The sequence below is a fragment of the Lissotriton helveticus genome, chromosome 3_1 (genome assembly GCF_964261635.1).
Source record: "Lissotriton helveticus chromosome 3_1, aLisHel1.1, whole genome shotgun sequence".
In the NCBI taxonomy this organism is placed as follows: Eukaryota; Metazoa; Chordata; class Amphibia; order Caudata; family Salamandridae; genus Lissotriton; species Lissotriton helveticus.
The window spans coordinates 455,689,099-455,705,820 of record NC_136061.1 but is presented as its reverse complement, the minus strand read 5'-3'; the positions used below and the strand labels follow the sequence as shown (position 1 = coordinate 455,705,820).

At 44.5% G+C, this 16,722-nt stretch overlaps 1 protein-coding gene across 1 annotated transcript in view; it reads left to right on the top strand.

Annotated features, from left to right (window-relative positions):
- LOC144824620 (gamma-crystallin-1-like) overlaps positions 1–15,759 on the top strand; it is a 32,330-nt gene extending 16,571 nt beyond the window's left edge. Inside the window, exon 3 of the mRNA XM_078683674.1 lies at positions 15,420–15,759. Within this exon, the coding sequence (XP_078539800.1) occupies positions 15,420–15,695 (276 nt within the window). The 3' untranslated portion in view covers positions 15,696–15,759. The remainder of the gene's footprint in view (positions 1–15,419) is intronic.
- The last annotated feature ends 963 nt before the right edge of the window (positions 15,760–16,722 follow it).

The following is a 16,722-nucleotide window of genomic DNA, read 5'->3' as shown; positions in this document are numbered from 1 at the left end:
TGCAATGAGCAAGGGACTCACGTCTGAGTATACCCTCCCACACATAGTGTGGATAAAACCGATTTTGGAAAAGGGGGGTGGTGATGGACAGAGTTTCTGAATGATGCAGAATACTCTTACCAAGTCAATAGATCATGGTTTTAATCCATCACCATTTTTTAGTTCACTTCACCATCCCAGCTCAGAACCTGGCTATATGCAAATTAGTCTGTTCCTGTCACAGCGCATGATGGGAACAGGGCAAACCAAACTACCAAGTCAATTCATATATTGGGAAGGAAACAAGCTTCCGGGGACCGGTTTCTGGCATCACAGTCTTCTTCGGCCCGGCTTGCTTGAATCCTGATGGTGCAATGAGCAAGGGACTCACGTCTGAGTACACCCTTCCACACATAGTGTGGATAAAACCGATTTTGGAAAAGGGGGGTGGTGATGGACAGAGTTTCTGAATGATGCAGAATACTCTTACCAAGTCAATAGATCATGGTTTTAATCCATCACCGTTTTTTAGCTCACTGCACCATCCCAGCTCAGAACCTGGCTATATGCAAATTAGTCTGTTCCTGTCCCAGTGCATGATGGGAACATGGCAAACCAAACTACAAAGCCAATTCTTATACTGGGAAGGAAACAAGCTTCCGGGGACGGGTTTCTGGCATCACAGCCTTCTTCTGCCCGGCTAGCTTGAATCCTGATGGTGCAATGAGCAAGGGACTCACGTCTGAGTATACCCTCCCACACATAGTGTGGATAAAACCGATTTTGGAAAAGGGGGGTGGTGATGGACAGAGTTTCTGAATGATGCAGAATACTCTTACCAAGTCAATAGATCATGGTTTTAATCCATCACCGTTTTTTAGCTCACTGCACCATTCCAGCTCAGAACCTGGCTATATGCAAATTAGTCTGTTCCTGTCCCAGTGTATGATGGGAACAGGGCAAACCAAACTACCAAGCCAGTTCTTATACTGGGAAGGAAACAAGCTTCCAGGGACCGGTTTCTGGCATCACAGCCTTCTTCGGCCCGGCTTGCTTCAATCCTGATGGTGCAATGAGCAAGGGACTCACGTCTGAGTATACCCTCCCACACATAGTGTGGATAAAACAGATTTTGGAAAAGGGGGGTTGTGATGGACAGAGTTTCTGAATGATGCAGAATACTCTTACCAAGTCAATAGATCATGGTTTTAATCCATCACTATTTTTTAGCTCACTTCACCATCCCAGCTCAGAACCTGGCTATATGCAAATTAGTCTGTTCCTGTCACAGTGCATGATGCGAACAGGGCAAACCAAACTACCAAGCCAATTCATATACTGGGAAGGAAACAAGCTTCCGGGGACCGGTTTCTGGCATCACAGTCTTCTTCGGCCCGGCTTGCTTGAATCCTGATGGTGCAATGAGCAAGGGACTCACGTCTGAGTATACCCTCCCACACATAGTGTGGATAAAACCGGTTTTGGAAAAGGGGGTGGTGATGGACAGAGTTTCTGAATGATGCAGAATACTCTTACCAAGTCAATAGATCATGGTTTTAATCCATAACCGTTTTTTAGCTCACTGCACCATCCCAGCTCAGAACCTGGCTATATGCAAATTAGTCTGTTCCTGTCCCAGTGCATGATGGGAACAGGGCAAACCAAACTACCAAGCCAATTATTATACTCGGAAGGAAACAAGCTTCCGGGGACCGGTTTCTGGCATCACAGCCTTCTTCGGCCCGGCTTGCTTGAATCCTGATGGTGCAATGAGCAAGGGACTCACGTCTGAGTATACCCTCCCACACATAGTGTGGATAAAACCGATTTTGGAAAAGGGGGGTGGTGATGGACAGAGTTTCTGAATGATGCAGAATACTCTTACCAAGTCAATAGATCATGGTTTTAATCCATCACCGTTTTTTAGCTCACTGCACCATCCCAGCTCAGAACCTGGCTATATGCAAATTAGTCTGTTCCTGTCCCAGTGCATGATGGGAACAGGGCAAACCAAACTACCAAGCCAATTCTTATACTGGGAAGGAAACAAGCTTCCGGGGACCGGTTTCTTGCAACACAGCCTTCTTCGGCCCGGCTTGCTTGAATCCTGATGGTGCAATGAGCAAGGGACTTACGTCTGAGTATACCCTCCCACACATAGTGTGGATAAAACCGATTTTGGAAAAGGGGGGTGGTGATGGACAGAGTTTCTGAATGATGCAGAATACTCTTACCAAGTCAATAGATCATGGTTTTAATCCATCACCGTTTTTTAGCTCACTGCACCATCCCAGCTCAGAACCTGGCTATATGCAAATTAGTCTGTTCCTGTCACAGTGCATGATGGGAACAGGGCAAACCAAACTACCAAGCCAATTCTTATACTGGGAAGGAAACAAGCTTCTGGGGATCGGTTTCTGGCATCACAGTCTTCTTCGGCCCGGCTTACTTGAATCCTGATGGTGCAATGAGCAAGGGACTCACGTCTGAGTATACCCTCCCACACATAGTGTGGATAAAACCGATTTTGGAAAATGGGGGGGGTGATGGGCAGAGTTTCTGAATGATGCAGAATACTCTTACCAAGTCAATAGATCATGGTTTTAATCCATCACCGTTTTTTAGCTCACTGCACCATCCCAGCTCAGAACCTGGCTATATGCAAATTAGTCTGTTCCTGTCCCAGTGCATGATGGGAACAGGGCAAACCAAACTACCAAGCCAATTCTTATACTGGGAAGGAAACAAGCTTCCGGGGACCGGTTTCTGGCATCACAGTCTTCTTCGGCCCGGCTTGCTTGAATCCTGATGGTGCAATGAGCAAGGGACTCACGTCTGAGTACACCCTTCCACACATAGTGTGGATAAAACCGATTTTGGAAAAGGGGGGTGGTGATGGACAGAGTTTCTGAATGATGCAGAATACTCTTACCAAGTCAATAGATCATGGTTTTAATCCATCACCGTTTTTTAGCTCACTGCACCATCCCAGCTCAGAACCTGGCTATATGCAACTTAGTCTGTTCCTGTCCCAGTGCATGATGGGAACATGGCAAACCAAACTACCAAGCCAATTCTTATACTGGGAAGGAAACAAGTTTCCGGGGACGGGTTTCTGGCATCACAGCCTTCTTCTGCCCGGCTAGCTTGAATCCTGATGGTGCAATGAGCAAGGGACTCACGTCTGAGTATACCCTCCCACACATAGTGTGGATAAAACCGATTTTGGAAAAGGGGGGTGGTGATGGACAGAGTTTCTGAATGATGCAGAATACTCTTACCAAGTCAATAGATCATGGTTTTAATCCATCACCGTTTTTTAGCTCACTGCACCATCCCAGCTCAGAACCTGGCTATATGCAAATTAGTCTGTTCCTGTCCCAGTGCATGATGGGAACAGGGCAAACCAAACTACCAAGCCAATTCTTATACTGGGAAGGAAACAAGCTTCCGGGGACCGGTTTCTTGCAACACAGCCTTCTTCGGCCCGGCTTGCTTGAATCCTGATGGTGCAATGAGCAAGGGACTTACGTCTGAGTATACCCTCCCACAGATAGTGTGGATAAAACCGATTTTGGAAAAGGGGGGTGGTGATGGACAGAGTTTCTGAATGATGCAGAATACTCTTACCAAGTCAATAGATCATGGTTTTAATCCATCACCGTTTTTTAGCTCACTGCACCATCCCAGCTCAGAACCTGGCTATATGCAAATTAGTCTGTTCCTGTCACAGTGCATGATGGGAACAGGGCAAACCAAACTACCAAGCCAATTCTTATACTGGGAAGGAAACAAGCTTCTGGGGATCGGTTTCTGGCATCACAGTCTTCTTCGGCCCGGCTTGCTTGAATCCTGATGGTGCAATGAGCAAGGGACTCACGTCTGAGTACACCCTTCCACACATAGTGTGGATAAAACCGATTTTGGAAAAAGGGGGTGGTGATGGACAGAGTTTCTGAATGATGCAGAATACTCTTACCAAGTCAATAGATCATGGTTTTAATCCATCACCGTTTTTTAGCTCACTGCACCATCCCAGCTCAGAACCTGGCTATATGCAACTTAGTCTGTTCCTGTCCCAGTGCATGATGGGAACATGGCAAACCAAACTACCAAGCCAATTCTTATACTGGGAAGGAAACAAGCTTCCGGAGACGGGTTTCTGGCATCACAGCCTTCTTCTGCCCGGCTAGCTTGAATCCTGATGGTGCAATGAGCAAGGGACTCACGTCTGAGTATACCCTCCCACACATAGTGTGGATAAAACCGATTTTGGAAAAGGGGGGTGGTGATGGACAGAGTTTCTGAATGATGCAGAATACTCTTACCAAGTCAATAGATCATGGTTTTAATCCATCACCGTTTTTTAGCTCACTGCACCATTCCAGCTCAGAACCTGGCTATATGCAAATTAGTCTGTTCCTGTCCCAGTGCATGATGGGAACAGGGCAAACCAAACTACCAAGCCAGTTCTTATACTGGGAAGGAAACAAGCTTCCAGGGACCGGTTTCTGGCATCACAGCCTTCTTCGGCCCGGCTTGCTTCAATCCTGATGGTGCAATGAGCAAGGGACTCACGTCTGAGTATACCCTCCCACACATAGTGTGGATAAAACAGATTTTGGAAAAGGGGGGTTGTGATGGACAGAGTTTCTGAATGATGCAGAATACTCTTACCAAGTCAATAGATCATGGTTTTAATCCATCACTATTTTTTAGCTCACTTCACCATCCCAGCTCAGAACCTGGCTATATGCAAATTAGTCTGTTCCTGTCACAGTGCATGATGCGAACAGGGCAAACCAAACTACCAAGCCAATTCATATACTGGGAAGGAAACAAGCTTCCGGGGACCGGTTTCTGGCATCACAGTCTTCTTCGGCCCGGCTTGCTTGAATCCTGATGGTGCAATGAGCAAGATACTCACGTCTGAGTATACCCTCCCACACATAGTGTGGATAAAACCGGTTTTGGAAAAGGGGGGTGGTGATGGACAGAGTTTCTGAATGATGCAGAATACTCTTACCAAGTCAATAGATCATGGTTTTAATCCATAACCGTTTTTTAGCTCACTGCACCATCCCAGCTCAGAACCTGGCTATATGCAAATTAGTCTGTTCCTGTCCCAGTGCATGATGGGAACAGGGCAAACCAAACTACCAAGCCAATTATTATACTCGGAAGGAAACAAGCTTCCGGGGACCGGTTTCTGGCATCACAGCCTTCTTCGGCCCGGCTTGCTTGAATCCTGATGGTGCAATGAGCAAGGGACTCACGTCTGAGTATACCCTCCCACACATAGTGTGGATAAAACCGATTTTGGAAAAGGGGGGTGGTGATGGACAGAGTTTCTGAATGATGCAGAATACTCTTACCAAGTCAATAGATCATGGTTTTAATCCATCACCGTTTTTTAGCTCACTGCACCATCCCAGCTCAGAACCTGGCTATATGCAAATTAGTCTGTTCCTGTCCCAGTGCATGATGGGAACAGGGCAAACCAAACTACCAAGCCAATTCATATACTGGGAAGGAAACAAGCTTCCGGGGACCGGTTTCTTGCAACACAGCCTTCTTCGGCCCGGCTTGCTTGAATCCTGATGGTGCAATGAGCAAGGGACTTACGTCTGAGTATACCCTCCCACACATAGTGTGGATAAAACCGATTTTGGAAAAGGGGGGTGGTGATGGACAGAGTTTCTGAATGATGCAGAATACTCTTACCAAGTCAATAGATCATGGTTTTAATCCATCACCGTTTTTTAGCTCACTGCACCATCCCAGCTCAGAACCTGGCTATATGCAAATTAGTCTGTTCCTGTCACAGTGCATGATGGGAACAGGGCAAACCAAACTACCAAGCCAATTCATATACTGGGAAGGAAACAAGCTTCCGGGGACCGGTTTCTAGCATCACAGTCTTCTTCGGCCCGGCTTGCTTGAATCCTGATGGTGCAATGAGCAAGATACTCACGTCTGAGTATACCCTCCCACACATAGTGTGGATAAAACCGGTTTTGGAAAAGGGGGGTGGTGATGGACAGAGTTTCTGAATGATGCAGAATACTCTTACCAAGTCAATAGATCATGGTTTTAATCCATAACCGTTTTTTAGCTCACTGCACCATCCCAGCTCAGAACCTGGCTATATGCAAATTAGTCTGTTCCTGTCCCAGTGCATGATGGGAACAGGGCAAACCAAACTACCAAGCCAATTATTATACTCGGAAGGAAACAAGCTTCCGGGGACCGGTTTCTGGCATCACAGCCTTCTTCGGCCCGGCTTGCTTGAATCCTGATGGTGCAATGAGCAAGGGACTCACGTCTGAGTATACCCTCCCACACATAGTGTGGATAAAACCGATTTTGGAAAAGGGGGGTGGTGATGGACAGAGTTTCTGAATGATGCAGAATACTCTTACCAAGTCAATAGATCATGGTTTTAATCCATCACCGTTTTTTAGCTCACTGCACCATCCCAGCTCAGAACCTGGCTATATGCAAATTAGTCTGTTCCTGTCCCAGTGCATGATGGGAACAGGGCAAACCAAACTACCAAGCCAATTCATATACTGGGAAGGAAACAAGCTTCCGGGGACCGGTTTCTTGCAACACAGCCTTCTTCGGCCCGGCTTGCTTGAATCCTGATGGTGCAATGAGCAAGGGACTTACGTCTGAGTATACCCTCCCACACATAGTGTGGATAAAACCGATTTTGGAAAAGGGGGGTGGTGATGGACAGAGTTTCTGAATGATGCAGAATACTCTTACCAAGTCAATAGATCATGGTTTTAATCCATCACCGTTTTTTAGCTCACTGCACCATCCCAGCTCAGAACCTGGCTATATGCAAATTAGTCTGTTCCTGTCACAGTGCATGATGGGAACAGGGCAAACCAAACTACCAAGCCAATTCTTATACTGGGAAGGAAACAAGCTTCTGGGGACCGGTTTCTGGCATCACAGTCTTCTTCAGCCCGGCTTACTTGAATCCTGATGGTGCAATGAGCAAGGGACTCACGTCTGAGTATACCCTCCCACACATAGTGTGGATAAAACCGATTTTGGAAAATGGGGGGGGTGATGGGCAGAGTTTCTGAATGATGCAGAATACTCTTACCAAGTCAATAGATCATGGTTTTAATCCATCACCGTTTTTTAGCTCACTGCACCATCCCAGCTCAGAACCTGGCTATATGCAAATTAGTCTGTTCCTGTCCCAGTGCATGATGGGAACAGGGCAAACCAAACTACCAAGCCAATTCTTATACTGGGAAGGAAACAAGCTTCCGGTGACCGGTTTCTGGCATCACAGTCTTCTTCGGCCCGGCTTGCTTGAATCCTGATGGTGCAATGAGCAAGGGACTCATGTCTGAGTATACCCTCCCACACATAGTGTGGATAAAACCGATTTTGGAAAAGGGGGGTGGTGATGAACAGAGTTTCTGAATGATGCAGAATACTCTTACCAAGTCAATAGATCATGGTTTTAATCCATCACCGTTTTTTAGCTCACTGCACCATCCCAGCTCAGAACCTGGCTATATGCAAATTAGTCTGTTCCTGTCCCAGTGCATGATGGGAACAGGGCAAACCAAACTTCCAAGCCAATTCTTATACTGGGAAGGAAACAAGCTTCCGGGGACCGGTTTCTGGCATCACAGCCTTCTTCGGCCCGGCTTGCTTGAATCCTGATGGTGCAATGAGCAAGGGACTCACGTCTGAGTATACCCTCCCACACATAATGTGGATAAAACCGATTTTGGAAAAGGGGGGTGGTGATGGACAGAGTTTCTGAATGATGCAGAATACTCTTACCAAGTCAATAGATCATGGTTTTAACCCATCACCGTTTTTTAAATAACCTACACAGACCACATAAGCTGTTCAGAGAAATTGGTTTTTGGACAGGGCATCACCATTCCTGATGCTCAACATAATATGAAAATGTGCGGTAGCAACAGAAAATATAGTAAATTAGACGACATTTTCCTCTTGTCCAGACACTGGGGATCATTTATAGTTCAGTGGACTGGGTGCCAAATGCCTGGGGTGGCAGAGCCAAATCAAGAGTTGATCTCCTTATCCCTTTCATTTTCCCCCTGAAGCGGTAATGTCCACAACCAAGGAAACAGGAACTTCAGGGTAAAGAAAAAGTGATGGCAAATCCGTCATGCATTGAAATTTGGCAACATTAACATTTCTGTCATCCTGCAAAGCGAGGGTCCATCTTCACTAATCAAACTATTGTGAACGCAATTCTTGCAGTCTTCCAGGAGGACATTTTTATCTTTGATACTTCCACCATGAAAAGGTAGCTCTCCACCTGCATCGTGATATGGATGGCGGTGTCTTGCAGACACTGCCACCATATCATGCCCCTTTTCCGCCCGGTCAATGAGTCCACCGATGTAAAAGCGGCGGACGGTCTTTCTGTCTGCCGTGGATCCCCCAGCCATACTAGTATGGCGGTAGTCACTCTGGTATGGATGGCGGGCGGATCGCCCCCACCGGGCCAGCGGTGGCTACTGCCGGCCTGGCAGGGGCGATCCGCCGCCATCCTAATAGGCCCCTATGTTTCTAAATTGGTGTTCGATTTTTCTTGTGTTGTGTTTTCACCTTATTACTGTTTGTGTGATGAATAAATGCTTTACATATTGCCTCTAAGTTAAACCTGACTGCTTTTGTGGAAAGCTACCAGAGGGTTAAGCACACATTAATTTAGTGACCTTTTGGTGATCAGGATTGTACCTGTTTTTTGAGTAGGGATTCATTCCCATTCAACCAACACCCAATTTCTAACAATGCAGATCAGCTTTTAGACTGATTACACAATGGCTTATAATGTGATTGAAAAAAGGTCTGTAGTTGTTTTATAAGACAGAAGAATAGACTACGAGGTGGACACAGAAAATTTATTGTGATCTGCAAATGATTTGTGTTACCTCAGAAAGGATCCTATACTCTTGCTATTGTTTATTACTAAATAAGAAAAGCTTAAAATATGTTTTCACTATTATATCACAGGTCAAAATTTTATTTATATTAGAGGAAAAAATCTTTCAGGTTTATTTTAAGAAATGGTATATTACCATGATCTGCTTGTCTTGCTGCCTGCTTTTATAATAAGGATCTGCCGACCTAAAACTTTGAAATTCCATAGCCTGAATAAATAGTTACAAGATAATGCTGTCTGTTGGGTAAGTGAAGAGCACTCAACTGAACTGTAGTGGGCAATTGTTAGACCTGGCATCTTTGACGTGGTTTCCCCCGACTTTTTGCCTCTACCTCCTGTATTTTTCATGCTGTGCTGGATTTAATTTTTGCTGGTTTAGATGCTTTGGGCACTTTGCCACTGCTGATCAGTGTCAAAGTGCAAGTGCTTCCTGAGTAAATTGGTATTGTGATTGGTTATCCATGATTGGCATATTTGTATTACCTAGAAGTCCCTAGTAAAGTGCACTGAGTGTGCCAGGGCTGGTGATTCAAATGCTACTAGAGGGCCTGCAGAACTGATTGTGCCTCCCACATGAGTAGCCCTAAAATGGTGTATCAGGCCTGCCACCACGGTGCCTGGGTGCAGTTGCTAACTTTCATGCTGCCCTGGCCAGTATCCACACTGGCCAGGCCTAACCCTTCCCTTTCTGTACACATTAGACACCCTATAGAAGACCTTAGGTACCCCCCTGGACAGGGTGCAGTGTATATGAAAGGTAGAGCATGTACTGTGTGTGTGACATGCTCTGGTAGTGAATTACAACCATTTTCGTTTTTCACTATTGAGAGGGCTATCTTGCCCATAGGCTATAATGGGAAATGCTGTGTATAATGTTTACTTGCATATCTTCCCATAGGAGCAAGATAGAAAATTAAAGTCTGGTATCCCTGAGCTCAGAATTTAATAACACATCTTTTAGGAAGGATGTTTTTTAAATCCTGTGTTTGAGAACAGCACTTTTAGAAAGTGGCTGTTCTCTTGTCTAACCTTTCTCTGTGCCTTGGCCTGTTTGTCAATTGACTGGTTTGTGAGTGAAAGGGGCTGGGGACCCCCCATGAAGCTGGCCGAGTCAGCCCTAGGCTGAATAGCTGCGTCTGCATCTTGAATGGTGGGAGGAGAGAGCACCTGGGCCTGAATAGGGCTGTGCCTGCCTTCCACAATGTTGGCTCCACCTCATGCTGGGTGGCTGACGACCCTGCTCCTCTCTCTGAAAGGAAAGAAAAAGTCAGGAAAACAAAGTGCTCCAGGACTGACCAGAACTAGTTCTGACTAAGCCAAGGCCTCTCTGCCTCCAGAGAACAAGGGAACGACTGGTATAAAAAGGGCTACCCAGACTACAGAAAATTAGACCATCCTGGAATCAAGAAGGAACCTCTGCCAAGGAGAAAGCTGGAAGACAGAAGAAGAAGTACTGTCCTGCTGTGTGCTTGTGGACTGACCTGCAGTTGATTTGCTACCAAGGAGAGGGGAAGGACTTTGCTGTGTGCTGTGTCCCCTTGCTTGAAGAGATCTCCAAGGGCCTGAGGAGAGCTGGCCTACTGTTAAGAAGTCCCAGGAACAAAAGGACTTCACCCCCAGCTTCACCCATGAGCTCTCCTGCATGAGTTCTGCCCTTCCTAGAGTGCTTGATCCAATCGTGGGGCCTCTTGAAGTTGTGCCTGCTGTTTGGGAAGCTGGACAAGGAGAAAAGAAGACAATCTGCAATGTTCACGCATCGCTCGCTTGCGGAGCGCATCCTCGACATTGTGAGGAAATTCCCGCCACAGTGAAGATCGAGATCGACGCAGCGCCTGTCATCCCTGGGTGAGATCGCCGCACCGCTATCTTGCGGACCGCATCAGGTCGCTGCGAACATCGTCGCAGAGCCATCGCATCGAGGGGTCATGACAGAAGAAGTTTGATGCTGTGCATTGCCGCCGCACCTGAAATCGTCGCCGCCCCGAAGATCGTCGCAACGTGCCTGTGCGAGGCGCTTCCTACCGAACTTGCGCACCAGAATCCATACAAGGTTTAGCATCCCTCCCCATACAGACTGGATTCGTCTCAACACGCCTACTGCGTGCAGCGGGCTGTCGCATCCCCTCCCCAGGGTCTCAGGACTGACTTATCGCTTGTTTTTCAACGCTGCAGCGTCCACTTGGAACTTTTGTCGCATCTACAGGTAATTTGGGCTAATCGTGACGCAACAGTGGATTATTTTGAAGCAAACCCTAGAACTCTTTGAAAATCATATTCTTGAACTGTGTATGTTGGATGTTTGTTGTTTTGGTCTTGTGTAGTTTAGATAAAGATACTTTATTTTTCTAAACTGGTGTGGAGTCCATTTGTGATGTTTTCACTGTGTTACTGTGAGTGTTGGTAAAAATACTTTACACATTGCCTTTGATAAGCCTGTCTGCTCGTGCCAAGGTGCCAAGGGGGTGAGCAGCGTTTATCTAAAGAGTGTATCCCCCTTGCCCTGCCTAGAAGCAAGGGTCCCTATTTGAACAGTGGTATCTACCTCTGCCAACTAGAGACCCCCAGATCTAACAGCAATAAAAACTGACATACTGTCAGATGACTTTACATGCAGACAGCGTGTGTTCTTTTAACAAATACTTGGAAAACTGAGTTCTGTTCTGCAGATATCGCGTGTCTAACATGCACCTTCCTATTAATCTTCGTCTACCCTTTACCTTACACTTCCTTGCCAAAGTCAATGATTGGGCATATACATTTGGCAAAAATAAGAAGAATGCTTTTTTCTGGAGTGCTTGAGATGCAAGGGTCATAATACAAGGCTGATGAGTAAGAAATATTTATAAAGTGCACTGACACCCAAGAAAGGCTGCCCTAGCACTGGGAGGAAATTATAGGTTCCACTGGGATTAGTGCTTTTGGGACAGCTAGATTTTAAGGCCATATTGAAGTAATAAATTCTAACGTTCAGAATATAAGAAAACTTGAAGAGTTCTAAAATGTCTAACTGCATGCCAGAAAATTATCTGCCAGCTACGTGCCTACGATGAATCTTCGGAAGAAAGAGAACCTCGAAAGAGTCAGACCTCAAGAACCTGGAATATGGAATCCAGTGTAGGTCAATGAGATGATGGAAAATGAATGATCAAGAAAATGAACCCTTATAGAAAGCTTACTACCATGTTTGTCATGTTTTAGTTTATGAATGAGATGGTCAGGAAGGCCTAAGAATCATGAATAATCTATAGGGGAGAAAATTATGGCTTTGATAATCAATTTTCTGCAGTTCATCGGAGCAGTGGAATGAACTTCCTGAGCACCTTAACATAGTAAAAGCAGAAGGATGACACTTTGTTGAATTGCAAAAAACAAAGTGGTGGAAGGATTGCTTGAATTAATCTTAGTCACTGGTGATTTCTTGGGGTTGCATTCTATTCCATCATTTTCCACTCACTATGTTACTTTGTTTAGTGACAAGCCATATGCAGACCAGCCTTGGTCCGATTCCAAAACAGCACAATCAGTAAACTGACATGTACCCTTGTAATGGGAACACAATCATCCTCAGATCCTTTATGGCCCATTTAGGCCTTGTCAGTGAGGTACAGCTTGAGTCCTATGGCACAATGAACATTTCTGAACTCACCGTTTGCACTTAGGGCATCTACTACAACAAATCACAAAGTGATGAAAGGATTTCTTAAATTAATCTCAGTCACTGGTGATCTTTGCTTGTTACTTTGTTTATTTGTTCAGCTAAGTACACATTGATATAAAGGACAATCATCAAACTTATGGCAGATGTAACAGGAGTATAAGTGAGTCCAAGTTCAGAAGACCAGCAGTTTGGGGACCATAATGTAGGTGGTCCTCCAAATATCAGGGCTCCACTTTTGTTTTATTGACATTAAGTGAGCTTGCCTGCATCCAGGTGGCCTTAGCAGAAAGACAGGTGTGGTACTGATGCTGCAGTCACCAAAAGTCAAAGTCATTGAAGGAGGCAATAATCTTAAGTGTCATTTCTCTGTGGCATCAGACAAAAGAGGAAAGACCTGTTTATTAAAGCCAAGTTGGTTAGATACAGATTAAAAAGAGTAGGACCTAATGAGGAGCCCTGAGTACAACCCACATGAAACGGCTGTGGGGATAAACAAAGAGAAGGCATATGAGATGCTTGAGTACGTTCGCTAAGGAAAGATGAGGCCCAGTCTAACGCACAGCACAGACAAAAGAAGTATCGTAAAGATCATTAACGACTGTGCCTAAATGCAAAGGGCTTTGGAGACAGTTAAGGCAGGAGCAGGATCAATTGAAGATGTAAACTTGATGAATTGGGTCACGGAAAGGACAAGTGTCTTAATGATTGCCAGATATTTTGAGCATCGTCCTCAAAATACCAGCATAAAGAACTGCATAGTTCTTCAGTATACTTGAACAATTACCAGCTGACTGTATTCTGGAGGAATAGAAGTATGTGGAGGCTTTTTATTTTCAATTATATATGTGCAGTTGTTAACAGCCGCTTCATAAGTCTGCTTAGAAATAGCAGACACACTGTCACAACCACAGTGATGAGAACGTGTGGGTGTTGAGGTAAATCCTTCCCTCTACCCCTATAGGTCTACTCACAACATTGGAATAGGTCAAGGATGGTTCAGAAGACACACACTGAGGAGAAATGGAGGTGAAAGAGAGATGCATACTGCAGGCTAGTATTCAGAAACTCTGAACTGGATCAACAAGGCACAGCGTCTAAAGTCCCAACTATATAGTTGGTCTGATCTCCACCTAGAGACGAGAGAACATAAATTAATAAAGGTATTCCACAATACAAAGGAAACTTGAGGCCAAATAAATCAGGACTCGCTAGGTGTGAATAGATGGAATGCTGTAAATATTCCCCAATAGTAATGCAAGTGCTGCTCAGGAACCAAACTAAAGCTGGAAAGCCACTACAGGACCTGGAAGGAGGAAGCATGGGAACAGGAAATGCCCAATAGATTAAATAAGGCAGGTAACAGGACATCAACGAACAAGGAAATCCAGGGAGCCAAACAGGGAAAAAATACAACAAATTGAAGGAACGGAACAATTCAGGTACAAACTATAATGAGATGTGAGTAGCCACAACCACTTATGTTGCCACACAAGGTCGTTCTGTACAGGGTGGCTCTAAATACCTTGCTGTCCTTATTGACCTGGAAGTGTGCATGTCTTATATTGGCTTGGGCTGCACACCTGACTCCAGGACATGTCAATCTTCTGGGACTTTTCTGTGTCTTCCATTTCCCTGCGGGCTACCTCCTCAATATTCCCAGCATTCTACGTCTCATGTGTCCTAATCTGTCCTTTCACCACATTTATTCCAGATTCTTTCAAAGGCACTTGCAGCACCTAACTTCTTTGAGCATCAGGGAGGATGTTAGGAGTAGAGGTACTAATGCACTAGCTTAAGAGGGGCAAGGCGATTGATCGTTATTGATATGCGTATCTAATTAATCTCTATTTTGGAGTTTATCTCAGAATTTGTGTGATTGAAGTTAGGCGGCGTTCCACATGCACCTTCTTCTCATTTACCTGTAGACCATGCAGTAGGCAGTGAAAATCTAAAATCGATTTAGGCAATATCTAGTTTTCTCATTAATAGGCTGGGCACGGATCTTTATTTGGCTAATTCATAGCCAAAACTGCACAGCAAGAGCATATAGGAGCCATGAGCTTAAATTCTGCAGAAAACATGTTCATATGTTCAACATTGTAATGTTCAACATAGGTGTGCACTGTCAAAACTTTAGAAGTCCATACATGGAATGTCATTTCTGGTGTGCGAAATTCGCATAATTTGCTTTTGGGTAGTTACGTGAAATTACAAGAAAATGTGGCAAAATTTTACATAATTATGTGAAATACAAATCTTCCATTTAGAGCTATATGTTAGTGTGAAATGTGTTCTTGTGTCTCATTTTGGACACAAATGCACATTTCGTGCTTAAAAAAAAATAGCACCAAAAACAGAAGTGCCTCGAACAATGGGCGCTCGCTTTCTGATTGGTCATGCTGTTCCTGCACTACAGTACTATATTTCTGCCAAGAATAGGACAAAATAACTCAACAAAGTGTAATGGGGTGATTTTAGGAATTTTGCTGAGCAAGGTTAATGCCAAATTCTCAAAATATTTCCTCTTATGGCAATGTAATTGCAATTTCACCCAGGCCTAATGGTAACTTTGTTCGATGAAGGGCCTATTGGTAAAATGGTTGATAATGCCAAGAGGGACTGAATCACTCGGATGTTCGAACAGAACACTTCATTTTACAGACTCACTAAAGTTAACGTGCATTCACTGTCAGCTTTTATACAGTGATCCACATGATTTTATTCTCAGGTAAATTGTGACTTATAACAGTTTTTGTGACATAAAATTACATTCCATATAACAAAACACACATTTACATTCCCCTTATTGTCTTCCCTTTTTGCCAGTACCGTGGTTTATTCCGAATTCGAGTCTATGAAAGAGAAGATTTTCGAGGTCAGATGATGGAGTTCACGGAGGATTGCCCAAATGTCTTCGAAGAGTTCAACTACAATGACATCCACTCCTGCAATGTGCTTGAGGGTCACTGGATATTCTTTGAAGAGCCCAACTACAGAGGACGACAGTACTACCTGAGACCTGCTGAATACAGGAGGTTCACTGAGTGGGGTGCAGCTAATGCCAGGGTTGGCTCCTTTAGACGTGTCCAAGAGCTTTATTAAAATGTATGCCTCCATGAATCTGCGAGATGTTTCCTCAGCACTGAATAAAATATTTCAGACATTGTTTTCCTGTTTTCTGTTTTGTGACTAGTGGTTGCTTTCAGCGTTGGCTTAATGAGGGACGGTTGTTGCAAATTTACCTGACACCTTCACTGTAAGTGGAAAGCGTGGGTAGTTCCTAACTTTATGATGTTAGACACTAAGCTAGACTCATAGTATCACACTAGTCTATCCTAGCATGATTTGACCAATCTTACTTGCCAAATTAGTCTTACAGTTACATTACTTACACGTGTTTCCTAATAATATAAAGTTCCTAACTTTATGATGTTGGACACTAAGCCAGACTCATCCTGTCACACTAGTTGCTTCAGATCTCCTGCAACATCAGTAGCCATCTCTAGCCATCCAACCAATCCTCTTCAGTTCTATAGATCGCAAACGTTGGTCAGCCCTGTCTTGCACAGCCTCGTATCACAATAATTAACTCTACACCGATCCTGCAAGTGCAAGTGTGTTCCTGTCACAGTTAAATGAAAAAACACAGAGATACCCTGTTGAAATGCTGAGAAATGGTGGAGGACTTGGAGGAAACATACATGAAATGTATTTCAAGGGGTGAAGAAAATATGATTCCAATAAAGTTGCTTGTAAACTGCACAAATAAGAAACAATTTTCTGTAGCGCAATTTAGCAAACTTTTAGTATAATTTATGATAGATCCCTCATTCTAAATGAGCTTTTCACTTCTTTGAGGTGAGTGCACGATGCTGGTGATATTTCAGCGCCCTTAAAAAGGCTATTAGGTAATATTCTGCTCCACACTTTTACATCTAAACAGCTATAGTGCTACACTGTTGGGTACAATGGAAAGGGGCTGTGGGGGGCTACAAATAGAGCCTGGGGGCACAAATGTGGGGGACAACAGCCCAAAGTCCTAAAAGAGGAACCACCCTTTTCTCTCACTGAAGTGAGAGTAAAATGTTTGTGCTCATTGCCATAACTGATTTTGCAAAGAAGGATCCTA